This window comes from Elephas maximus, chromosome 9 (genome assembly GCF_024166365.1).
Source record: "Elephas maximus indicus isolate mEleMax1 chromosome 9, mEleMax1 primary haplotype, whole genome shotgun sequence".
Classification (NCBI taxonomy): Eukaryota; Metazoa; Chordata; class Mammalia; order Proboscidea; family Elephantidae; genus Elephas; species Elephas maximus.
This window is the reverse complement of record NC_064827.1, coordinates 63,612,817-63,639,524: the sequence shown is the minus strand read 5'-3', so window position 1 is coordinate 63,639,524 and position 26,708 is coordinate 63,612,817. Positions and strand designations below refer to the sequence as shown.

General features: G+C 45.9%; 1 protein-coding gene and 1 pseudogene across 2 annotated transcripts; both read right to left on the bottom strand.

Annotated features, from left to right (window-relative positions):
* Positions 1-321: 321 nt before the first annotated feature.
* On the bottom strand, positions 322-3,999 carry LOC126082556 (alpha-1-acid glycoprotein 1-like). 2 transcript variants are annotated; one of them, XM_049895109.1, is made up of 6 exons: positions 3,868-3,999; positions 3,380-3,522; positions 2,990-3,060; positions 1,976-2,083; positions 1,720-1,823; positions 322-498 (listed from the first exon to the last, which is right to left on the bottom strand). In XM_049895109.1, exons 1-6 carry the CDS (start codon positions 3,979-3,981, stop codon positions 421-423), a joined length of 618 nt encoding a protein of 205 aa, XP_049751066.1. In that variant the 5' UTR covers positions 3,982-3,999; the 3' UTR covers positions 322-420. The 2 variants fall into 2 exon arrangements, with proteins under 2 accessions (XP_049751066.1, XP_049751067.1); XM_049895110.1 differs by lacking the exon at positions 322-498 and having other exon boundaries at positions 1,806-1,887.
* Positions 4,000-4,817: 818 nt separating this feature from the next.
* Positions 4,818-13,285, bottom strand: LOC126082437 (alpha-1-acid glycoprotein-like; annotated as a pseudogene).
* Positions 13,286-26,708: the final 13,423 nt, after the last annotated feature.

Genomic DNA, 26,708 nt, shown 5'->3' with positions numbered 1-26,708 from the left:
CTTGGCCTCAACATCCTCAAATGTGTCCTCTCAGGTCCTTGGCTTGCAGAGAGAACAATAGATTTTATCTAATCTTTCAGATGCCCCTTCTAGGAAGGCTTCCTAGACTTCCCCACTCCAGATGACAGGTTCCCCGCTCTAGGTTTCCACAGCATGTGATACATCTTGTTGTCCACCCAGGCACGTGTGCTGGGTGTCGCACAGAGGCTCCCTCTACTAGGGCAGGCTTGGTCCATTGCCAGCCAGGGCTCCCCTCAGGGCAGCTTCAACATGAATGAATGAACAAACAAATTAACGAGAGACCTGTCTAGCCTGTTCCAAATATACAGAAGCTTTATTGACATAACTGCAATTCAACAGATACAAGGACTGGCAGGACGAAGAGGATGGGTCCCAAAAGTCCCCGAGTTCCTAGCCCAACTATGTGTCCACCTGAGAACTCTTGTTTTCCTTCTTCCTCTCCTCCTCAAGCTGCTTCTCCAAGGGTCCACACAGGTCCTGGAAGACAGTGCAGGGGGTGGGGGGAGCGGGGGAAGAAGGCTATGATGGAGGAAGATTTTCTGTGGGGATGGAGTACGTTCTGGACTCTGGAGCCAGCCATACCAGGGCTCCCAACCTTGGCTCTGCCACTTTCTGGCCAGGTGACCTTCAGCAAGTCACTTTCCCTCTCAGAGCCTCAGCTTATACATATCTACAATAGGAGCTCAAACCCTTAAAAATAACTGGCATTTTCTGAGCACTTATGGCTTGCCTGTGAGTCAGAATCCACTCGACAGCTACAGGTTTATGGGTTTTTATGACTTGCCAGGGCCCTAATGCTATGTCTCCTGGATTCCTCACAACCACCACCATTTTACAAATGAAGAAACTGAGGCTCAGAGGGGCCACATGGTCTGTCCAAGGTGATCCTCAAGCTGGCGACCAGGTGGTCTGACTTGGTGGCTGAGCTCATAGCCTTTTCCCAGGGTTTGCAGGGCAGGGAAAGATGCTCAAACCCCAGCAGGTCAGGGGAAGTGACCTCAGGTGGCAAGGTGATGAGACCTTATTATCTTAATAGTTGAGAATGTATTTCCCGAATATCAAAAAAGTGTAACCAGCTCATCAGCTGTGTGATTTCACAGATATTACTACATAGGAAGAGAACAAGTAAAACCTTTCATTTAACACAGGTTTGAAGAAAAGAATGAAGGTGATAATTACACAGGTTAGCCTCAGTCATACAAACTTGGGACAGTGGCCTTAGACTTCCTCCACTTTGGGTGGCACTGAAGCCCCAGTACCAAACCCCTCTCACGCAAGTGTTAAACTTGAGCAGGTGAGAGTAGAAGCCAACCTTTCGACTAGTAGTGAACGCTAACCATTTGCACCACCCAGGGGTTCCCCATGTGGGTCTCCTCCCCAAGTCCCACCCCCACACCTTTGCTCACTTCCCTCCTGTTAGCCTCTCAGCCCTCCCCACCTGCTCCGGGAGCCCTCCCTGATTTCACCATAATGTTTCCCCCTGGGCTCTCACCCACCACCACAGGCCTGTGTGAGGCTCCACTGCCCCTGCCAGTGATTCAAAAAAATAACAGTGAGCAGGAGTTTAAAAGTAGGATTCCCTATTTCTGTGCAGCTTTGGCTCATGGCCTTCCCTCTCTGGGTCTCCGGGGCTGCCCGAACTGGGGCCTACCGAAGGCTGGTGGTGAGCACTGTCTGGGCCCTCTTGCCTTTGTTTACCTTTTTGCCATTGGTGTACAGGATTTCCATCCCCTGGAGACCCATGCACTTGAGGGCTTCATAGAACTCTCTCAGTTGTTCCTGGGTCACCTCCTGCTTGTCAGCTGCAGTGGGGAGCAGGGGGCTGGGTGAGGACACTGGAGGTCCCAGATGGAAGTCCAGGCAGGGCTAGAATTCAGGGAGCCCAGTCCTCAGGTTGGGTGAAGCTGGGCTGATACTGGGGTGGGTTGGGGTTGGGACTGCCGAGGGTGCCTACCATAGAAGACCAGTCCCCGGTTCGGCTCATCTTCCGGGCAGAAGGAAAACATGTAGGTTTTGGGGTCCTTGGTGAACAGCAGGTAGGCAAAATGTTGTATGCCCCCTTCTGGAGGATAAAACAGTGTCTCGGGTGAAACCTTGAGGAAGGGACGATGAGGCAGCCTGGGCAGGCCCAGGGTCACACAGCTGACCAGTGAAGACCCAGGGTTCACCTGGGCCACCACGTCACCAGCTCCTACTGTGTGCTGCACCCTGTGCTAAGCACTCTACCTGCATACATGGAATACATACATACAGTACACACATGGACTATGCAGCACACACATGAAACATACACGTGTGTAATGCCAACATGGAATATGCACACATACATACATGCATACCCACACACTTATGTACATGGAATCATAGGAGCCCATATAGACTGTGGAAGTCAGGGCCTTTCTCCCCATTTTACAGATGAAGGAAATGAGGCCCTGTAAGTGGTGTCGGTTCAGTTCCATTAGCATTTTGTGCCCCGACTTCGTGCCATCTCTGCAGTGATGACTGGCACACGGGAGAAATAATAGTCTGCCCAACACATGGGTTGCCCCCTTCACTTCCAGAGCACCATCAAGAATGGTTAAGACAGAGGCAGGCCTGCAGCCAACCTTGGATTTGAAACCTAGTTCCAATTAGAAGCTATGCGACCTCGGGAAAATTACTTGTGCCTCAGTTTCCTCATCTATAAATTGGGCATGGTCACTGTAATGGCTTCGGTTATTTGTGAGTATTCAATGAATTAATTCATGAAAAGCACCTCAAACACTGCCTGGCACATAGTAAGAGGTCACAATTATTGCAGTATACAGGCACTGGGACCACGGAGATACAAGACATGGGCCTTCCCTGTGTTCTCTGGGCCCAGAGCCTCCAGGGTCCTCAGCCCCAGCCCTCCTCAGGTAGGCCACGCCAGCCCACACATAGTACCCCCTCCCACGAGGTGGGCTCCAGACTGAGGGCCAGCCCTTACCATATTTGGAGAGGGTTCCATTCTCCCGCTGGACCCCCAAGTAGCTGGAGTTATAGATGCACTGGTCATCCCTAAAGCCAGACACAAGGTGGGAGAAAAGAATAAGATGGTCAGGGAGAGAAGGACAGTCGCCCCTCACAGTTGTGGAAAGGCAAGAGTTGGGCAGAGGTTGGAGTCAGTCCTCCCACTCCACGGGTGGGAAGACTGAGAGCAGGACTGGGGACAGACATGCCAAGGTCTTCTGGCTCCTGGGGGTGGAAGCCAGAAGCTTATGCCTGCTGCGGGGAGTGGGAGTGAGAAGCCGGTTCCTGCTGCAGGGGGTGGAAGCCAGAAGCTGGTGCCTGCTTCGGGAAGCGGTGAAAGGCAGGGACTGGCATGTGGGGGTCTCACATTGTGATGTACTCTCTGAGTAGTATCACGTTCTCCATTATGTTGGGGGTTAAGTAAAAGAAGGCCGCCTGGATCTCTTTGGCTGACTGATAGTACTTGGGATGGCGAAAGACTGAGGCGATGTAGAACCATTTGCCAGAGAGCTGGGGAGAGACCAGAGCTGGTGATACAGGGCTTGGGGCTGAACCCTTGACAGTCAGCTGGGAGGTGATTCAGCTAATCTCTCTCTCCGTTTCACAGATGTGGAGACAGAGAGACTCACACCAAAAAATCAGGCAATCCTACAGACAGCCTTCCCAAGCCCAGCACAGAACCATCCCCTGCTGAGCTACCTCTGAATGGGGCTTTTGGGTCTGGAGGCAGGGAATGCCACCTGAAGCTGCCCAGATGGTCAGAGCTTCACCCCAGGACCCAGGAGAGGAAAGCACAGAGCCAGGAGCAGAGGGCTAGTGACCAGCCAGCAGGGGAAGGGGAGCCCTGGCACTCACCCGCTCCAGGGTGGCATTAGTGATAGGCACTGGCTTCGTGTTGGCACACTCTAGGTCTTGGGCATCCAGCAGAGGGAGGAGACTCAGGACAGCAAGAGCCCAGGGCAGCACCATGATGAGAGAGGAAGCACCTGGAGCCAGTCAGCCTAGTGGCCTGAGGGCTCATTGATCTTTATAGCAAGCAGTGGGCAGGGTACCTGGGGCTTAGCAATGGTCAGGTCAGGACTGTGACACAAGGCGGTGGGCACTTGGGAAATGCCTTGCACAAACCTCCCTTTCTTTCCCCAGAGCCAGCTGCCGTTAACTTCTCCAAACCCAGATCTAATGGGGGTTCCTGAGGTTGAAAATGTTACACAGACCTCATGGTCTGGCTGATTCAAGGCCAGAGTAAGCCTGGGATGGAGCAATGTTAGCATGTGTGAGTCCTTAGATTTCGACAGAGGGCTCACCCACTTGGCAATCTCATGTGCCCATCGATTCCTGACCCACTGAACACCAAGACTTGAGTGGGACGTAAAGCAAATCCTGAGGGCGCTTGGAAAGTGCTCAGCTGGCGTGGGGCTGGGGGTAGGGTGAGGGACACAGATTCAATTCCAACTGAGTGTGGTCGCAACTGTGGAAGAGGAAAAGTTTAGAGGGGCCCCAGCCTTGGAGGCAGTGACTTTTCCAAAAGGAGGCAGCATCTAAGTTGTGTGCATTCTAGCATATGCAAATTATACCTAAATAAAGACAATTTTTAAAAAAAGCCTTTCCCCCAAACAAAAAACAAAAACATGAAAAAAAATCACTATTTTTAATATTATATCATCTTAGCAATGCCTGGATGAATCCTTTTCCTCACGTTCTTGTCAAAGCTTTAATTGCCCTTTATTTTACTTTTTTGCCAGCTTAGTTAGTTTTCTGAATTTGCGTTGCTGTAATCTGAGCTGTGAAGGAATGACTGGAGCTCATCAGGAGAGGAAGAGGACAGGCGGCATCAAGGCAGGTCCGTGTGGCTGCAGCATGAGATGGGCCCGAGCATCCAGGGTGGATGGAGGAGAGCTGGGCAGGAGCCGAGGCCTGCAGGGCAAGGAAGCAGGCTGAGCAATTAGGGCTGGGCTTCTGGGGCACTGGGGAGAAGTGGAAAGAAGTAAGGCAGCTGGGGTGTGACATAATCACATTTGCTCATTAAAAGGTCACTCTGACTGTAATGGAGGGTATGGGGAGGGCAGGGGTAGGAGAGTAGACTTGGGAGACGCCTTGGAGGCTGTTGCCGCGGTCCAGGTGTGAGATGATGGGGACAGATTCAAGACACTGTTCATTTTAAGGAGAGGCTGACTGTTGTGTGGGGATACCACCACCGTTAGACCTGGACCCCGGCCTGAGTCCTGAGCTTTAGAGGGCTTCATATATCACACACTCACATACGCAGATACACACACCTCCACAATTTATTAAATTACACATAGTCACCTCTGTCACTTGGGATCTGGTACCTGACACTGAGTGATCCATTGCCCTAAACATCCATGTCCATGGTGAACACTGTTTAGGCCTGTCTTAGTCTTCTAGTGCTGCTATAACAGAAATACCACAAGTGGATGACTTGAACAAAGAGAAATGTATTTCCTCACAGTAAAGTAGGCTGAACTTCCAAATCCAGAGCATCGGCTCCAGGGAAAGATTTTCTCTGTCAGCCCTGGAAGAAGATCCTTGTCTTCAATCTTTCCCTGGTGGAGGAGCTTCTTGGGCGTGGGGAGCCTGGATCCAAAGGACACGTTCTGCTCCTGGTGCTGCTTTCTTGGTGATATGAGCTCCCAAACTCTCTGCCTGCTTCCCTTACCTTTTATTTCTTGAGAGATAAAAGGTGGTACAGGCCACACCCCAGGGAAACTCCCTTTACATTGGATTAGGAATGTAACCTGGTAAGGGTATTACAATCCCACCCTAACCCTCTTTAACCTAAAATTACAATCACAAAATGGAGGAGAGCCACAGAGTACTGGGGATTGTGGCCTAACTAAGATCGATACACATATTTTGGGGGAGACATAATTCCATCCATGACAAGGCCTCAAGAAAAAAATTCTCCACTTGTGTTACAGAGTAGACCTGCTCCATAGCATTTTATTTATTTTATTTTTTGGGGTGGGGTGGAGCTCTATCTTTTTGAAAGCCAATCACCAGGCCTTTCTTCCAGGAGGCCACTGGGTGGGTTTGAACTGCCAACCTTTAGGTTAGTAGTCAAGCACAAATTGTTTGACCTACCTGGGGACCACCTGCACTTAACGGTAACACAGTACAATGTTTTCCATCTCCTCACATTCCAGGGATGCTTTTATGGACTGAATCGTGTCTCCCAAAAATATGTGTGAAGTTGGAGAAGCCATGATTCCCAGTATTGTGTGGTTGTCCTCCATTTTGTGATTTTCCTATGTGTTATAAATCATAATCTCTGCCGGAGGTTAAAGAGGATTAAGGTGGGATGTAACACTCTTGCTCAAATAACATCCCTGATCCAATGTAAAAGGAGTTTTCCTGGGTTGTAGCCTGCACCGCCTTTTATCTTACAAGAGATCAAAGGAAAGGGAAGCTAGCAGAGAGTTGGGGACCTCATACAATCCAAGAAAGCAGCGCTGAGATCAGAGCACATCCTTTGGACCAGGGATTTCTGCCCACAGAAGCTCTAGTCCAGGGGAAGACTGATGACAACAAACTCTCTTCAGAGCTGATAGAGAGAGAAAGCCTTCCTCTGGAGCTGACGCCCTGAATTTGGACTTCCAGCCTACTAGATCGTGAGAAAAGAAATTTCTCTGTGTTAAAGCCATTCGCTTGTGGTTTTTCTCTTATAGCAGCACTAGATAACTAAGATGCCTTCGTGTCTCTGTTACCAATCGCCAATCAGACAAAAAGGGTCCTTGAGTCAAGCAAAAGGAGTCAGCAGGAGATTAAGCCGCTCCAAAAGGCTGACTGGAAAAAGGAAGCAAGGATAGGGCTTATATGGGTTTGGTGGAGACAATAATGTAATGAGTATTTAGTGGGCTTCTTTCGAGGGGTGGGTACTTCTCAGAATGGCGGTGCTTGTTAATTAGGTTGTGTGTGCATCTAGAATCCAAGATGGAACCCGCTGCTACTCGAGATGGAATTCTTCTGGCAGCTCTTGGCATCAGTTATGGGATATAGCGTAAGTGCACTAATCCTTGGTACTACATTGCTATCTTCGGAGGGCTAAGGAAAGTTAAACAGTGTTCACACTTTGTTCTTCTGCACAGGCAGGAGCCTATAAAGGGGGAAGGGACTAGAAAAACACTAGGAAAGAGATAGTAATTCACGGGTTGTTTCAACCTTATCTTATGTTGACAGGGTGTGGTTCCTGTTTACCCAACTTCTAGATGGCAATCTTTTAACAGCTCTTTTGTTCTGCCAGCAGAGTTAACCCTATCTGCCTCAATCCCCTCTGAGAGATTTCTTATTCATGATTCTTTATGAGGGTGTAGGGGTGGAGGTCTCTTCCACTGTAACTTCTTCAAGCTGACACCAGGTTGTTAGCTTTGCTAGCGGAGTAGAAACCTCTCCCTGTCTGGCCTAAAGTTTTGTAAGGACTGGTGGTCTCACTTTCAGGAATGGGCTGGAAACCCTGCATCATCTTAGAATTGTTGTAACCTAGAGGACACAAACTTCATCAGAAGCTTTCTCCATGCCTGTCGCAGAATCATAACCATTGAACTGGATGGGCCCTGCTGGGAGGGGCCCCCCGGCCAAGTCCCTCTTTACTGAGGCCAGAGATGTTACAAGACACACTACTAGTTGGTGTCAGTAAAAGCACAAACCTGGTCTCTTTCCATCCCTCCTTTTACTCACAAAAAATAACAATAGTCACATTTACCGAGCACCTACCAGATCCCTGGGAAACCCTGGTGGCAAAGTGGTTAAATGCTAAGGCTACTAACCGAAAGCTCAGCAGTTGAAATCCACCAGGCGCTCTTTGGGATCTCTATGGGGCACTTTACTCTGTCCTGTGGGGTCGCTATGAGTCAGAATCGACGCGAAGGCAATGGGTTTGCTTTTTGGTACTAGATCCTGGAGCGAAGCGCACAGGTCACACATCAGCCCTTGAGGTTTCCACTATGTCCCCATTTTGTCGATGAGGAGACTTAGGTTCCACTGCGCTGCCCGCCCCATGTGGCTCATGAAAGGGCCAGGGTTTGAACACGTTTGTCTGACTCCAAAATCTATATTCTTTGTTATTTTCTTTTTCTTCGTGCACCTCAATGAATTTTTTTCTCCCTGGCTCCTGTTTTCAATTCACTTGTTTCTTTCTTCAGTCATCCCTACCTCTCATCTCCCTCCTCCCCTGTCCCCCATGACACTTTCTATTTTATTTTTCAGCTGATTCTCCTCAGTTGAGTTGAAAATGGCATCTTGCTGGAAGTAACAGTGAAATGGGAAGACTGCTTGTAGGCCCTGAGCCTCTGGATCTAGACCATCTAGGGTCCAAGAGGCTGTTCTGTCCACTAATGTTCTAAGGCCATCAGAATGGGAGGTGGGTCCAAGGTGGGGTTTTTGGTGTCCCAGGCACAGCAGTGGCCTTTGTTTAGCAAAGGATGTTGGAGTCTTAGACATGTGGACCTTGGTTCTCGGGAGGGGAGGCAAAATGAGCGTTGGTGTTTTGGGGCACAGGACTGGGAATCAGAACACCAGGCTATGGTTCTGTCACACTATAGATGATTTAGGCAGCTGCACTTATGGAACTGCCCAAAAATTGAGGCCTAGCTTCTCTGCTGCTAGAGTGGTACTTCTTCCCATAGATACAAGAAGCCATAAGTGACCCGTCCCTCTGGTGTGGAAGGAAGCTGGCCCTTCCTGGCTGGACTCCTGATTTCAGGTGTTGGCTCCATTTATGCCACAGAGTGGGCTGTGCCTCAGTCATGGCCCCATCTCAAGGGCTCCATACACATTTGCAAGATGTCAACTGGTTCCTAGGGAGCAACCTTTCCCTGGGAGTCATTCTCCTCTTCTGGGTCTCTCAGGTGGGCAACAGAGAGTCACCCAGACCCCCAGCTTGTCCTCCACATCACCCCTGCCCTGCCCACCCCCAAGGCCATCGCCTCTTACCAGATCCACAGGAGTCTCCACAGAGGCCTTCCTGCCTTTGTCCTGCCCCTCTTTACCTGCCCCCCGAGGTGAACTGGGTGGTATGTCTCAGGTAAGCTCCTTCCTGATCACGTCACATGCCTGAATTCTCATCATCCCTTATCCACCTCAACTCTAATTAGGGTCCTTGGCCTCAACATCCTCAAATGTGTCCTCTTAGGAGCTTGGCTTACAGAGGGAACAGTAGATTTTATCTAACCTTTCAGATGCCCCTTCCAGGAAGGTTTCCCAGACTTCCCCACTGCAGAAGAAAACTTCCCCACTCTGGGCTCCCACAGCATGTGATGCATCTTGTGGTCCACACAGGCACGTGTTGCCCAGTGGCTGTCTCCACCAGGGGTAGGTTTGGTCCAGTGCCTAGCCAGGGCACCCCTCAGGGCAGCTTCAGCATGAATGAATGAATGACTGAATGAACAAATGAACAACAGACCTGGCCAGCCTGTTCAAAATATATAGAAGCTATGTTCACATAACTGCATGCAATAGATACAAGGGCTGACAGGAGGAAGAGGATGTGACGCAAAATTCCCCGAGGTCCTAGCCCAACTCTGTGTTCACCTGGGACCCCCTGTTTTCCTTCTTCCACTGTTCCTCATGCTGCTTCTCTAGGGGTCCGCACAGGTTCTGGAAGGCAGTGGGGGGAGGAAGAAGAGTTATGATGGAGGGAGATTTTCTGTGGGGATGGAGTACGTTCTGGACTCTGGAGCCAGCCATACCAGGGCTCCCAACCCTGGCTCTGCCACTTTCTGGCCAGGTGACCTTGGGCAAGTCACTTTTCCTCTCAGAGACTCAGCTTATACAAGTCTGCAATAGAGGCTCAAACTCTTAAGAACAACTGGCATTTTCTGAACACTTACGACTTGCCTGTAAGTCGGAATCCACTCAACAGCAACAGGTTTACAGGTTTTTATGACTTGCCAGGGCCCTGTGCTATGTCTCCTGGATTCCTCACAACCACCACCATTTTACAGATGATGAAACTGAGGCTCAGAGGGGCCACATGGTCTGTCCAAGGTGACCCACCTAGATGAGGGAGGGAAGCTGGCGACCAGGTGGTCTGACTTGGCGGCTGAGCTCATAGCCCTTTCCCAGGGTTTGCAGGGCAGGGAAAGACGTTCAAACCGCACCTGGTCAAGTGAAGTGACCTCAGGCGGCAAACTGGTGAGACCTTTTTATCTCAATAGTTGTGAATGTATTTCCCGAATATCAAAAAAGTGTAACCAGCCCATCAGCTGTGTGATTTCACAGATATTACTACGTAGGCAGAGACCAAGGAAAGCCTTTCGTTTAACACAGGTTTGAAGAAAAGCATGAGGGTGATAATTACACAGGCCAGCCTCAGTTATACAAAATCGGGATGCTGCTCTTGGACTTGCCACGCTTTAGAAGACATCGAAGCCCCAATACCAAACTCGTCTCACGCAACTGTTTAACATAAGCAGGTGGGAGCTGAAGCCCAGGGTGAGCTGCTGTTTGTTGTCAATTCCGACTCATGGCGACCCCACTTGTGCAGAGTAGAGCTACTCTACAGGATTTTCAAGGCTTTGACCTTTCAGGAGCAGATCACCAAGTCTGTATTGAGGTGCCTCTGTGTGGGGTCGAACTGCCAACCTTTGGACTAGCGGTGAACAGTAACCATTTGTAGCATGCAGGGATGCCCCATGTGGGTCTCCTTCCCAGGTCCCTCCCCTACACCTTTGCTGATTCCCCTCCTGTTAGCCTCTCAGCCCTCCCCACCTGCTCTAGGAGTCCTCCCTGATTTCACAGTGACGTTTCCCCCTGGGGTCTCACCCACCACTACAGGCCTACATGAGGCTCCACTGCCCCTGCCAGTGAGAGGTAGCTTAAAAGTAGGATGCCCTATTTGCTGTGCACCCTTGGCTAGAAGCCTTCCCTCTCTGGATCTCTGGGGATGCCTGAGACGGGGCCAACCCAAGGCTGGTGGTGAGCACTGCCTGGGCCCTCTTGCCTTTGTTTATCTTTTCGCCATCAGTGTACAGGATTTCCATCCCCTGGAGACCCACGCACTTGAGGACTTCGTAGAACTCTCTTAGCTGTTCCTGGGTCAACTCCTGCTTATCAGCTGCACTGGGGAGCAGGAGGCTGGGTGAGGACGCTGGAGGTCCCAGATGGAAGTTCAGGCAGGGCTGGAATTCAGGGAGCCCAGTCCTTGGGGTGGGTGAAGCTGGGGTGATACTGGGTTGGGTTGGATTTGCACCTGCCAAGGATGCCTACCATAGAAGGACAACCCCCAGTTCAGCTTGTCTTCCAGATGGATGGAAAACATGTAGGTCTTGGGGCCCTTGGTGAGTAGCAGGTAGGCAAAATGTTCTGTGCCCCTATTTGGAAGAGTAAACAGCTTTTGGGGTGATACCATGAGGAGGGCACAATGAGGAAGCCTGGGTATTCCCAAGGTCACACAGCTGACCAGTGAAGACCCAGGGTTCACCTGGGCCACCACGTCACCAGCTCCTACTGTGTGCTGAGCCCTGTGCTGAGCACTCTACGTGCATACGCGGAGTACGTACATTCAGTACACACATGGAATATGCAACGCGCACATGGGACATACACAATATGGACGCCCTCATGCATACCCACATACATGTGTACATGGAATCGTAGGAGCCCATTTAGACTACAGAAGTCAGGGCCTTCCTGCCCATTTTACAGATGAAAGAAATGAGGTCCCGAGAGTAGCCTAATGGATGTAAGTGGTGTCGGTTCAGTTCCATCAGCATTTTGTGCCCCTACTTTGTACCATCTCCGCAGTGATGACTGGGACATGGGTGAAGTCACAGTCTGCCCAACACATAGGTTGCCCCCTTCACTTCCAGAGCACCATAAAGAATGGTTAAGACAGAGGCAGTTCTGGAGCCAGGCTTGGGTTTGAATCCTAGTTCCAATTACAAGCTGTGTGACCTCGGGGACATTACTTGACGTCTCTGTGCTAAGTCTCCTCATCTGTAAACTGGGCGTGATCATTGTAATGGCTTCGGGTTATTTGTGAGTATTCAACGAGTTGATTCACTTAAAGCACCTCAAACAGTGCCTGGCACATAGTAAGAGCTCACAATGTTGACAGTTATTACTATGATTATTGCAGTGTGCAGGCACCAGGACCACAGAGATACAAGACATGGGCCTTCCTGGTGTTCTCTGGGCCCAGAGCCTCCAGGGTCCTCAGCCCCAGCCTTCCTCGGGTAGGCCATGCCAGCCCACCCACAGTCCCTCCTTCCCACGAGGTGGGCTGCAGACTGAGGGCCATCCCTTACCATATTTGAAGAGGGTCCCATTCTCCCGCTGGATCCCAAGTAGCTGGAGTTATAGATGCACTCGTCACCCCTAAAGTCAGACACAAGGTGGGACAAAAGAGTACAATGGTCAGGGAGAGGACAGTCGCCCACCATAGTCGTGGAAGGGCAAGAGCTGTGCAGAGATTGAAGTCAGCCCTCCCATTCCATGGATGGGAAGGCTGAGGGCAGGACTGGGGATGAACTGCCAAGGTCTTCTGGCTGCTGGGAGTGGAAGCCAGAAGCTGGTGCCTGCTGTGGGGAGTGGAAGCCAGAAGCTGGTGCCTGCTGCAAGGAGTAGGAGCCAGAAGCTGATGCCTGCTGAGGGGATTGGGAACCAGAAGCTGGAGCCTGCTGCAGGGGAGGGCGGAGGCTGGCATGTGGGGATGTCACATGGTCATGTATTGTCTGAGCAGTATCACATCCTCTGTTATGTTGGGGGTTAAGTAAAGAAGGCAGCCTGGACTGCTCTAGCTGACTGATCGTACTTGGGATGGTGAGTGACCGAGGTGACGTAAAACCATTTGCCAGAGAGCTGGGGAAAAACTGGAGCTGGTGATGCGGGTCTTGGGGCTGAACCCTCGACAGTCAGCTGGGAGGTGACTCAGTTAATCTCTCTCTCCATTTTGCAAGGGGGGAGACAGAAAGGTCCACAGCAGGAATCAAGCAACCCTACAGGCACCTCCACATGCCCAGCATAGAGCCACTCCATGCTGAGCTATCTTGGAATGGGGCTTCTGGGTCTGGAGGCAGGGAATGCCAACTGAGGCCACCCAGCTGGTCAGAGCTTTACCCCAGGACCCAGGAGAGGAAAGCAAAGAGCCAGGAGCAGGGCACTAGTGACCAGCAAGCAGGGGAAGAGGAGCCCCGGCACTCACCCACTCCAGGGTGACATTAGTGATAGGCGCTGGCTTCATGTTGGCACACGCTGAATCTTGGGAGTCCAGCAGAGGGAGAAGACTCAGAACAGCAAAAGCCCAGGGCAGCGCCATGAGGAGAGAGGAAGCATCTGGAGCCAGTTAGACTGGTGCCCTGAGGACTCACTGACCTTCATAGCAATCAGTGGGCGGGGTGCCTGGGACCCAGCAATGGTCAGTTCAGGGCCGTGACACAACCAAGCAAACACCTGGGAAATGCCTTACACAAAATCTTCCTTCTTTCCCCAGAGCCAGCTGCAGGTAACTTCTCCAAGCCCAGATCTAATGGGGATTCCTGAGGTTGAAGGTGTTACATAGAATCTGGATGATTCAAGACCAGAGTGATCGTGGGACGGAGTGATGTTAGCATGTGTGAGTCCTTAGATTTCAACAGAGGGCTCACCCACTTGGCAATCTCATGCTTCCATGAATTCCGGGCCCACTGAGCACCGAGATTTGAGTGGGACATGCAGCAAATGCTGAGGGCGCTTGGAGAGTTCCCAGCAATGTGGGGGTGGGGGTAGGGTGAGGTACACAGATTCAATTCCAACTGAGTGTGGTCACAACTGTAGAAAAGGAAAAGTTTAGAGGGGCCGCAACCAGGCCTCAGAGGCAGCATCTCTTCCAGAACGAGGCAGCATCTAAGTGAAGGTTTATTTCCAGTGAACATGTTACTTGAACCGTCTTCCAAGATCTAAATCCCTTTACATTGGATCAGGGATGTGACCTGAGCAAGTGTGTTACATCCCACCTTAATCCTCTTTAACCACAGGCAGAGATTATGATTTATAACACATAGGAAAATCACAAAATGGAGGACAAACACACAGTACTGGTAATCATGGCCTAACCAAGTTGACACGTATTTTGGGGAGACACAGTTCAACTCATGACAGCATCCCTGGAATGTGAGGAGATGGAGAACATTGGACTGTGTTAGGGTGTGTCAGGCGGTCCCTGGGTGGGTCAAACAGTTTGTGTCGACTACTATCCTAAAGGTTGGCAGATTCAACCCACCCAGTAGGCCTGTGGAAGAAAGGCCAGGTGATCTGCTTCCCTTCTCCCCCAAAAAAGAACCCTCAGGAGCAGTTCTACTCTGTAACACATGTGGAGAATTTTTTCCCTGGGGCCTGAACAGTGTTGGTCGTGGAGGTGGATGTTTAGGGCTATGGGTCACTCTGCGTCAGGTACTAGTCCTGAAGTGACATAGGTGACTATGTGTTATTTAATAAATTGTGCGTGTATGTGTATGCGTGTGTGTGAATGCGTGATATATGGAGGCTCTAAAGCTCAGGACTCGGGGCAGGGGTTCAAGTCTAATGGTGGTGTTGTCCCCACACAACAGTCAGCCTCTCCTTAAAATGAACAGTGTCTTGACTCTGTCCCCATCATCTCACACCTGGACCACCGCAACAGTCTCCCAAGTCTACTCTCCTACTCCTGCCCTCCCCATAGCCCCCACTGCAGACACACAGAATGACCTTTCTAAAGAGCAAATGTGATTATGTCACGCCCCAGCTGCCTTACTTCTTTCCACTTCTCCCCAGTGCCCCGGAAGCCCAGCCCTAAGTGCTCAGCCTGCTTCCTTGCCCTGCAGGCCTCGGCTCCTGCCCAGCTCTCCTCCATCCACCCTGGTCACTTGGGCCTATCTCATGCTGCAGCCACACGGACCTGCTTCCAGGGCCTTGTTGCCACCTGTCCTCTTCCTCTCCTGATGAGCTCCAGTCATTCCTTCACAGCTCAGATTACAGCAACGCGAATTCAGAAAACTAACTGAGCTGGCAAAAAAACTATAAAAACAACAACCAAAAAAAAAAAAAAAAACCCAAAGAAAAATAAAGGGAATTTCCCCTTTGACAAGAACGTTGGGAAAGGGATTCACTGGAGCATTGCTAAGATGGTAAAGTCGGAATTGACTCCAAGGCAATGGCTTTGGTTTTGCTTTTTTTTAAGATGGTAAAACACTAAAAACAGTAAATGGTTTTTAATTTTTCAAGTTTTGGTTTTCTGTTTGTGGAAGGGCTTTTTAAAAAATTCTGTTGATTGTGGTGTAATTTGCATACAATAGAATATACACCTTTAGACTTACACTTCAGTGAGTTCTGACAAATGTATATACTTGTGAAACCAGCACTACAATGAAAATGCAGACCATTGCCATCCACCTCAGAATGTTCTCTTGTGCCCTTTGCAGTCAAATTGCCCTCCTCGCTCTGGGCAACCACTGATCTGATTTCTGTCACTAGGGATTAGTTTCCGACTGTTCTAGAACTTCGTGTAAATGGAATCACGCACTATGTGTTCCGTTATGCCTGGCGTCCTTCACTCAGCGTAATGTTTCTGAGGTTCATATCTATTGTCTATCTGTCTATAGTTCCGTCTTCCTTATTGCTGAGTAATATTCCATTGTATTCAGAAGCCAGCGTTTCTTTTCCCATTTACCTGTTAATAAACATTTCCGTAGCTTCCATTTTGGGGCTATTGTGAATAATGGTGCCGTGAACATGCATGTGCAAGACTTTGAGTTTACACAGGCTTTTCTTCCTTTTGGACAAAACAAGTATTTTTAAAAAGTGATTTGATTACTCTCACTTATCATCAGAGGAAAAATCACTATGTAAAATATTGAATGATACAAAGAAAGGACATGATTAAGGAAATTAGACAATTAAGGCAATGAAAGGGTTTGGATCCATTGAAATTATGACAGACTCTACTGAAACGGGAGCCCCTGGGTGGTGCAAACCGTTGATGTACTCGGCTGCCCTGACGTGCCTCAGAAGACAGGCCTGGTGATCTTCTTCCAAATCACCACTTACTGAAAACCCTATGGAGCACAGTTTTACTCTGACACACAGGGTTCACCATCACTTGGGATTAACTTGACAGCAATTGATATACTGAAACACGAAAAATAATTCAAAATATATTAATAGAATAAGAATACAAAATTGTCAGTATACTACAATAATCCCCCACGTGTCTGTCAGTTTGTCATACTGTGGGGGCTCGTGTGTTGCTGTGATGCTGGAAGCTATGCCACCAGTATTCAGATACCAGCAGGGTCACCCATGGAGGACACCCTGAAGACTAAGGCGCACCTGACCCAAGCCATGGTATTTTCAATCACATCATATGCCTGTGAAAGCTGGACAATGAATAAGGAAGACCAAAGAAGCGTTGACGCCTTTGAATTGTGGTGTTGGCGAAGAATATTGAATATACCATGGACTGCCAAAAGAACGAACAAATCTGACTTGGAAGAAGTGTGGCCAGAATGCTCCTTGGAGGCAAGGATGGCGAGACTGTGTCTTACATACTTTGGACATGTTGTCGGGAGGGATCAGTCCCTGGAGAAGGACATCATGCTTGGCAGAGTACAGGGTCAGCGGAAAAGAGGAAGACCCTCAACAAGGTGGACTGACACGGTAGCTGCAACAACGAGCTCAGGCATAACAACGACTGTAAGGATGGCGCAGGAGTGGGCAGTGTTTTGTTCTGTTGTGCATAGCGTCGCTATAAGATGGAACTGACTCGACGGCACCTAACAACAACTACAACGATAATACTTTTTGAAACTCTTTAATCATATGCATGAAGATTTGACCACATCAGGTAGAAATGATTCCAGGTCAGTCAGTGGAATCATTCATTCCATAATATTTAAAGCACCCACTATGTGCCTGGCACTGTCCCAGGACTGGGGCTGTATTGGTGAAAAGAAAGGCAAGCTTCCTGCTTCCATGGCAGGGGATGCGGGACAACATGGAGATCACTTCTTGATTTAGACCTTGGAAGATGTTTCAAGTAACACGTTCACTGGAAATAAACATTCAGCTTAGATGCCTTCTCCTTTTGGAAGAGATGCTGCCTCCGAGGCCTGGTGAGACCCCCACATGCCAGCCCCCGCCCTCCACCCTGCCATGCAGCAGGCACCAGCTTCTGGCTTCCACTCCCCACAGCAGCCCCCAGCTTCTGGCTTCCACTCCCAGCAGCCAGAAGACCTTGGCCAGTTGGTCCCCAGTCCTGCCCTCAGCCTTCCCATCCATGGAGTGGGAGGGCTGACTCCAGTCTCTGCACAACTCTTGCCTTTACGTGACTGTGATGGGCGACTGTACGTCTCTCCCTGACCATCTTACTCTTTTCTCCCACCTTGTGTCTGACTTTAGGGGCGGCCAGAGCATCTATAACTCCAGCTACCTGGGATCCAGTGGGAGAATGGGACCCTCTCCAAACATGGTAAGGGCTGGCCCTCAGACTGGAGCCCACCTCGTATGAAGGAGGGACTGTGGGTGGGCTGGCATGGCCTACCCGAGGAGGGCTGGGGCTGAGGACCCTGGAGGCTTTGGGTCCAGAGAACACGGGGAAGGCCCATGTCTTGTACCTCCGTGGTCCCAGTGCCTGCACACTGCAATAATTACCTTGTGTCTTTGGTGTTCTTCATTCTCCTTTGCTCCAGGTAGGTTGAGACCAATTGATGCATCTTAGGTGGCCGCTTGCTAGCATTTAAGACCCCAGACGCCACTCTCCAAAGTGGAATGCAGAATGTTTTCTTAATAGATTTTATTATACCCATTGACTTAGATGTCCCCTGAAACCATGGTTCCCAAACCCCCGCCCCTGCTACGCTGGCCTTCGACGTATTCAGTTCGTTCAGGACACTTCTTTGCTTTTGGTTTAGTCCAGTTGTGCTGACCTCGCCTGTATTGTGTGTTGCCTTTCCCGTCACCTAAAGTAGTTCTTATCTTCTGTCTAATTACTGAATACCCCTTCCCAACCTCCCTCCCTCTCCACTCTCATAACCATCAAAGATTATTTTCTTCTTTGTTTAAACTATTTTTCGAGTGCTTGTAATGGTGGTCTTATACAATATTTGTCCTTTTGCAACTGATCAATTTCATTCAGCATAATGCCTTCCAGATTCTTCCATGTTATGAAATGTTTCACAGATTCATCACTGTTCTTTATCGATACGTAGTATTCCGTTGTGTGAATATACCATAATTTTATTTATCCATTCATCCGTTGATGGGCACCTTGGTTGCTTCCATCTTTTTGCTATTGTAGACAATACTGCAATGAACATGGGTATGCATATATCTGTTCATGTAAAGGCTCTTATTTCTCTAGGATATATTCCAAGGAGTGGGATTGCTGGATCATATGGTACTTCTATTTCTAGCTTTTTAAGTAAGTGCCAAATCAATTTCCAAAGTGGTTGTACCATTTTACATTCCCACCAGCAGTGCATAAGTGTTCCAGTCTCTCCAAGAGCTCTCCAACATTTATTATTTTGTGTTTTTTTGGATTAATGCCAGCCTTGTTGGAGTGAGATGGAATCTTATTGTAGTTTTGATTTGCATTTTTCTAATGGCTAATGATTGTGAGCTTTCATCATGTATCTGTTAGCTACCTGAATGTCTTCTTTAGTAAAGTGTCTGTTCATATTTTTGCCCGTTTTTTAATTAGGTCATTTGTGTTTGTGTAGTTGAGTTTTTGCAGTATCATGTAGATATTAGAGGTCAGGTGCTGATCGGAAATGTCATAGCTAAAAACTTTTTCCCAGTCTGTAGGTAATCTTTTTCCTCTTTTGGTGAAGTTGTTGGAGGAGCATAGGTGTTTGATTTTTAGGCGCTCCCAGTTATCTACTTTTTCTTCTGTAATGTTAGTAATGTTTTGTATATGGTTTATGCCATGTATTAGGGCTTCTAACATTGTCCCTATTTTTTCTTCCATGATCTTTACAGTTTTAGAATTTACATTTAGGTCTTTGATCCATTTTGAGTTAGATTTGTGTATGGAGTGAGGTATGGGTCTTGTTTTCATTTTTTTCCAGATGGATATCCAATTATGCCAGCACCGTTTGTTAAAAAGACTGTCTTTTCCCCATTTAACTGCTTTGGGGCCTTTGTCAAATATCAACTGCTCATATGTGGATGGATTTATGTCTGGATTCTCGATTCTGTTCCATTGGTCTATGTGTCTGTTTTTGTACCAGTACCAGGCTGTTTTGACTTCTGTGGCTGCATAATAGGTTCTAAAATCAGGTAAAGTAAGGCCTCCCACTCTGTTTTTCTTTCTCAGTAATGCCTTATTTATCCGGGGCCTCTTTCCCTTCCATATGAAGTTGGTGATTTGTTTCTTCATCTCATTAAAGAATGTCGTTGGGATTTGGATCAGAATTACTTTAAATGTATAGATCACTTTTGGTAGAATAGACATTTTTATAATGTTAAGTCTTCCTATCCATGAGCAAGGTATGTTTTTCCATTTATGTAAGTCTCTTGTTTTTTTGCAGAAGTGTACTGTAGCTTTCTTTGTATATATCTTTTACATCTCTGGTAAGATATATTCCTAAGTATTTTATCTTCTTGGGGGCCACTGTAAATGGCATTGATTTGGTGATTTCCTCTTTGATGTTCTTCTTGTTGGTATAGAGGAATCCAACTGATTTTTGTATGTTTATCTTGTATCCTGATCCTCTACTGAAGTATTAGTTTCAGTAGTTTTCTGGAGGATTCCTTAGGGTTTTCTGTGTATAAGATCATGTCATCTGCAAATAGAGATACTTTTCCTTCTGCCTTGCTAATCTGGATGCCCTTTATTTTTTTATTTAGCCTAATTGCTCTGGCTAGGACCTCCAGCACAATGTTGAATAAAAGCAGTGATAAAGGGCATCCTTGTCTAGTTCCCAGTCTCAAGGGGAATGCTTTCAGGCTCTCTCCATTTAGGATGATGTTGGCTGTTGGCTTTGTATAAATGCCCTTTATTATGTTGAGGAATTTTCCTTCTATTCTTATTTTGCTCAGAGTTTTTATCATGAATGGGTATTTAACTTTGTCAAATGCCTTTTCTGCATCAATTGATAAAATCATATCGTTCTTGTCTTTTGTTTTATTTGTATGATGGATTACATTAATTGTTTTTCTAATGTTAAGCAATCCCTGCATACCTGGTATGAAATCCCACTTGATCATCGTGAATTATTTTTTTGATATGTTGTTGAATTCTATTGGCTTGAATTTTCTTGAGGATTTTTGCATCCTTGTTCATGAGGGCTATAGGTCTATAATTTTCTTTTCTTGTGGTGTCTTTACCTGGTTTTGGTATCAGGGGTATGGTGGCTTCATAGAATGAGTTTGGGAATATTCCATCCTTTTCTATGCTCTGAAATACCTTTAGTAGTGGTGGCATTAACTTTTCTCTGATAGTTTGATGAAACTCTACACTGAAGCCATCCGGACCAGGGCTTTTTTTTTGTTGTGAGTTTTTTGATTACCTTTTCAATCTCTTCTTTTGTTATGGGTCTATTTAGCTGTTCTACCTCTGTTTGTGTTAGTTTAGGTAGATAGTGTGTTTCTAGGAATTCACCCATTTCTTCTAGGTTTTCAAATTTGTTAGAGTACAATTTTTCATGGTAATCTGATATGATTGTTTTAATTTCAGTTGGGTCTATTGTAATATTGCCCATCTCATTTCTTATTCGGGTTATTTGCTTCCTCTCCTGTTTTTCTTTTGTCAGTTTGGCCAGTGGTTTATCAATTTTATCGATTTTTTCAAAGAACCACCTTTTGGTCTTGTTAATTCTTTCAATTGTTTTTTTGTCTTCTGTTTCATTTAGTTCTGCTCTAACTTTTATTATACGTTTTCTTCTGGTGACTGAAGGTTTCTTTTGTTGCTTTCTTTCTATTTGTTCAAGTCGTAGGGATAATTCTTTGATTTTGTCCCTTTCTTCTTTTTGTATGTGTGCATTTATTGATATCCATTGACCTTTGAGCACTGCTTTCACTGTGTCCCAAAGGTTCTGATAGGAAGTGTTTTCATTCTCATTGGATTCTATGAATTTCTTTATTCCATCCTTAATGTAGTGTATAATCCAATTTTTTTTGAGCAGGGTATTGTTCAGTTTCTAAGTGTTTGATTTCTTTCCCCTGCTTTTTCTGTTATTGATTTCTACTTTTATGGCCTTATGGTCAGAGAAGATGCTTTGTAATATTTTAGTGTTTTGGATTCTGCTAAGGCTTGGGTTATGACCTAATACGTGGTCTATTCTAGAGAATGTTCCATGTGCACTAGAAAAGAAAGTATAGTTGGTTGCTGTTAGGTGGAGTGTTCTGTATATGTCTATGAGGTCAAGTTGGTTGATTGTGGCATTTAGATCTTCTGTGTCTTTATTGAACTTCTTTCTGGATGTCCTGTCCTTCACCGAAAGTGGTGTGTTGAAGTCCCCTATTACTGTGGAGCTGGCAATCTCACTTTTCAATCTTGACAAAGTTTGTTTTATGTATCTTGCAGCCCCATCATTGAGTGCATAAATATTTAATATGGTTATATCTTCTTGGTATATTGTTCCTTTAATCATTATATAGTATCCTTCCTTATCCTTTATGATGGATTTAGCTTTAAAGTCTACTTTGTCAGAAATTAATATGGCCACTCCTGCTCTTTTTTGATTGTTGTTTGTTTGATATATTTTTTTCCATCCTTTGAATTTTAGTTTGTTTGTGTCTCTAAGTCTAAGGTGTGTCTCTTATAGGCAGCATATAGACGGATCATGTTTTGTAATCCATTCTGCCACTCTCTGTCTCTTTATTGGTGCATTCAGTCCATTTACGTTCAGCGTAATTATGGATAGTTATGAATTTAGTGCTATCATTTTGATGTCTTTGTGTGTTGTTGACAGTTTCTTTTTCCCACTTAATTTTGTGTGCTGAGTAGGTTATCTTTATATATTGTCCTTTCCTCATATTTGTTGTTGTTGATTTAGTTTCTGCTGAGTCTCTAATTTTTTTCTTGTATTTTATTTTGATGTGTAGGATAGTTTTACTCCTTTGTGGTTACCGTATTGTTTACCCCTATTTTTCTAAATTTAAACCTAACTTTTATTTCTTTGTATCACCTTGTCTTCCTCTCCAAATGGAAGATCTATGACTACATTTCTTAGCCCCTCTTTATTGTTTTAATGTTTTCTTCTTTTACATAATAATATCACTGTTTCCCTGTTTTGAGTTTTTTTACCTTGATTTAGTTTTGTGATTTTCCTGTCTGGGTTGACTTCTGATTGCTGTGCCCAGTGTTCTAGTCTCGGGTTGTTACCTGATATTATTGATTTTCTAACCAAAGTACTCCCTTTCGTATTTCTTGTAACAAGAAAACAAGTTCCTAAATATTAAGACTTCCATTTATTTAGTCTTAAAAAAAAAATTTGCCATTGAGTAGATTCTGACTCATGATGATCCCATGTGTGTCAAGGTAGAACTGTGCTCTGTAGGGTTTTCCATGGCTGATTTTTTTCAAATAGGTGACCAGGCCTTTCTTCTGAGGCACCTTTGGGTAAATTCAAACCTCCAACTTTGTCATTAGCAGCTGAGCACTTAAAGCATTTGCAGCACCCAGAGACTCCAATTTAGTCTTAGAATATATTTATCAAATGGCTATCTTGATTAGAGTCACTGGGATACAATATGTTGCTCTTTAGCCAGTAGAATAAGGCACAGATTAAATCTTTTGAACTCTCCTTGGAATAAGTAACTTAACAATTACTTGCCTGGCACACACTAAATTTCTCCAGATAATTCTCATTTTTCCATTTCCATTTTAATATACAATAACCAAGATGGCAAAATTATATTTTGCTAATAGAGCTGGGATTTAACTGAAAGAGAACCTCTTGACACAACAACAACGCCAGATTCCGAATTCAGAAGTTCCAGGCTCAAGTTCATCTGGAAGAATTTTCCATTTTTTCTTTGGCTGAGTATTCCATAATAAATGTTCATTCAAAAATTGTTCTTAATGGTTTTGGTTTGGTTATTACAAACGCTCTAAACTTCTATTTATCTGGAAATGTCCTAATTTCACCTTCATATTTAAGGGACAGTTTTGCTGGATATATGAGTCTTGGCTGGCATTTTTTTTCCTTCAATTTTTTATATAAGTCATCCCACTGCCTTCTTGCCTGCATGGTTTCTGCCGAGTAAAAATCCAGTGCCATCGAGTCAATCCCGACTCAAAGCGACCCTGTAGGACAGAGTAGAACTGCCCCATAGAGTTTCCAAGGAGCGCCTGGCAGATTCGAACTGCCAACCGTTTGGTTAGCAGCCGTAACAGTTAACCACTATGCTACCAGGGTTTCCTTCTGCCGAGTAGTCCAAGCTTATTCTTATTGGCTCTCCTTGGTAGGTGGCTTTTTGTTTATCCCTAGCTGCTCTTAAAATTCTCTCTTTATCTTTGGTTTTGGCAAGTTTGATTATAATATGTCCCGGTGACTTTCTTTTAAAATCTACCTTATGTGGAATTCAATGAGCATCTTGGATAGATAGATATCTTCTCATCTTTCACAATACCAGGGAACTTTTCTGCCAACAAATCTTCAGCAATTCTCTCTGTATTTTCTATTATCCCTCCCTGTTCTGGTACTCCAATCACTCGTAGGTAATTTCCCTTGATAGAGTCCTAAATGATTCTTAAGATTTCTTCATTTTAAAAAATTCTTTCATCTGATTTTTTTTCAGGTATTTTGGTGCCAAGTGCTTTATCTTCAGTTCAGAAATTCTGCCTTCTACTTGCTCAGTTCTGCTTCTCTGACTTTCTATTGAGTTGTCTACCTCTATAATTTTATTGTTAATCTTCTGAATTTCTGATTACTGTCTGTCTATGGATTTTTCCAGCTTATCAAATTTTTCATTATGTTCCTGAATAATCTTTCTAATTTCTTCAATTGCTTTATCTGTGTGTTCTTTGGCTTGTTCTGCATATTGCCTCATTTCCTTCCTGATGTCTTGAAGGGTTCTGTATATTAATCTTTTGTATTCTACCTCTAGTAATTCCAGGAATGCACTTTCATCTAGAAGATCCCTTGATTCTTTGTTTTGAGAGCTTGTTGAGGCAATCATGGTCTGTTTCTTTATGTGACTTGATATTGACTGTTGTCTGCAATCCATCTCTAAGCTACTGTATTAGTTTATTTTATGTTTGCTTATTGTGTTGTAGCTTCTTGCTTTGTTTTGTTTTGATATGTCCAAATTGGTTGCTTGAATGAGCTAGCTTGATTATTTTTGCCTTTGGAACTCTGACGTCCTGTCCCCAGATAGCTAGAGCTGTTATCAGGTATATCAGTCTAGGAGTCCATTTACCTTTCTTGTATGAATTCAGCTCAGGTGTCCAGGTAGCTGATCATTAAGTGTGTGGCATAGGCTCTGTCCTACAGTCTTAGAAGGGCAGGGGTGATTGGTGTAGGTACCAGTATCCGGTTGCAGCAGGGGGTCAACTCTGAACAAGACGGGGCGGAGAATCATCATCTGTCTCTGAGGAAAGCGTGTCCCTGTTACCTAGAGCATACAGGTGGGTAGGTTCTGCAGATGGACCATGGGCACCCAGTGTTTTTGGTTGTAAGGACTGGGAGGTACCAGTTACCCCTGGACCCCTGTTGTGGGTGGCTGGGTGACCTGAGTGGAACCACCAGTCCTTAGGCCCCTGATGTGGGTAGGTGAGCACCCTGTTTAATAGGCAAAACAGTGTCAAATATCAAACATCCACCTCTCCACTGCACAGCTGAAACAATTGTATTCTGCCAACAAGGGCCTATTCTCCTGAAATAGGCCCATACAGGTCCATGCAGAGGGGAAAGCACTCAAAGTCCATGGACCATTTATGCCTGAACAGGAGCCGCTTCTGTCCTGAGCTCCCCTGGTTAGTACCCAGAAAACCCAAAAACCCAGTGCCATCGAGTTGATTCCGACTCACAGCGACCCTATAGTGACCCTATAGGACACAGTAGAACTGCCCTATAGAGTTTCCAAGGAGTGCCTGGTGGATTCGAACTGCCAGCCCTTCTGGTTAGCAGCCATAGCACTTAACCACTACGACACCAGGGTAATCCCTGGTTAGTGAAGCTAGCAAATTATCTTTTCACCCAAATGGAAATTTATTCCTTCTCCAATGCCTGGAGGATGGCTCTAGGTGCTCAACAGGACCTATCTCAGGCCCAGAGAATCAGCCGCTGAAGCCAGCTTGTCGGGGTGGCGGGGGGGTGGTTAAATATACACAAGTACTTAGTTTTTGCTGAGAGTACCATTCTTCTCTGCTTCTGGAGGTGTGAGTAGGCTGTGTGGCTGGCTGCTTCTCCCTGAAGAAACTGCGGCTGAATGCTACTACCAGTCCGCCACCACCGCTCTGGGAATGGTGCCTGAGGGTTCCCCATGATTCAGGTCTGGTAACTCCTCTCCACTTCTGAACCGTATCTTCCTGCTCCTGCCCCTCAGTTCGATTTCTAAGCTTGCCTTTGATGTTCAGGGCTCCTAGCTTGTCGTAAATATACTTGTTTCGCTTGTTTATTCAGGCCTTTGTTGTAAGAGGGCTCACCAGAAGCTTCTGTCTATTCTGCTATCTTGAGCCCGGCTCCTACTGGCTAGAATTTTGTTAAGAATTTTTGCATCTATATTCATGAGAGATATTAGTCTGTAGTTTTCTTTTTTTGTGGTGTCTTTACCTGGTTTTGGTATCAGGGTTATGCCAGCTTCATAGAATGAATTTGAAAGTATCACTTCCTTTTCTACGTTCTGAAATAGTGTGAGTAGCACTGGCATAAGCTCTTTTCTGAATGTTTGGTAGAATTCTCCAGAGAAGCCATCTGGGCCAGGGTTTTTTGTTGTTGTTGTTGGGCGTTTTTTAATTTACCTTTTCAATCTCTTCTTTTGTTATGGGTCTGTACAGATTTTCAACATAATTTTTTAGTAGTATGGGTAAGTAGTGTGTTTCTAGATATTTGTCCATTTCCTCTAGGTTTTCATACTTGTTGGAGAATAGTTTTTCATAATAGTCTGTTATGATCCTTTTTATTTCAGCCAGGTATGTTGTAATGTCTCCCATTTCATTTCTTATTTGGGTTATTTGCATCCTCTCCTGTTTTTCTTTTGTCAGTTTGGTCAGTGGTTTCTCGATTTTGTTGATCCATTCCAAGAACCAACTCTTGGTTTTGTCGATTCTTTCTACTGTTTTTCTACTCTGTTTCATTTATTTCTGCCCTGATCTTTATTATTTACTTTCTTCTCTTGGCTGTGGGCTTCTTTTGCTGCTTCCCTAGAGATCTAAAAGCAATATTAACAATAGCAAGAAGGTAGAAACAACCCAAGTGCCCATCATCAGATGGATGGATAAACAAAATGTGGTATGTACATCCAGTGGAATACTACTCAGCCTTAAAGAAACATGAAGTTCTGAAACATGCTACAAAATAGATGAACCTGAAAGACACTATGTGGAACCAAATAAGTCAATCAGAAGATGACAAATATTGTATGTTCTCACTAATATGAGATGATAAGAATAGGTGATTATGAAGAATGAGCATTAAGATTTAGCTACGGTGTTGATCATTACAGCCTTATTCATAAGTATAAAAAATTGGAGGCAATCTAAATGTCCAAATATAGGTTGTTGCTATAGTGAAGTAGCCGTAGCCACTAAGAAGTAGGAGGATGGATGATGGGAAACGCGC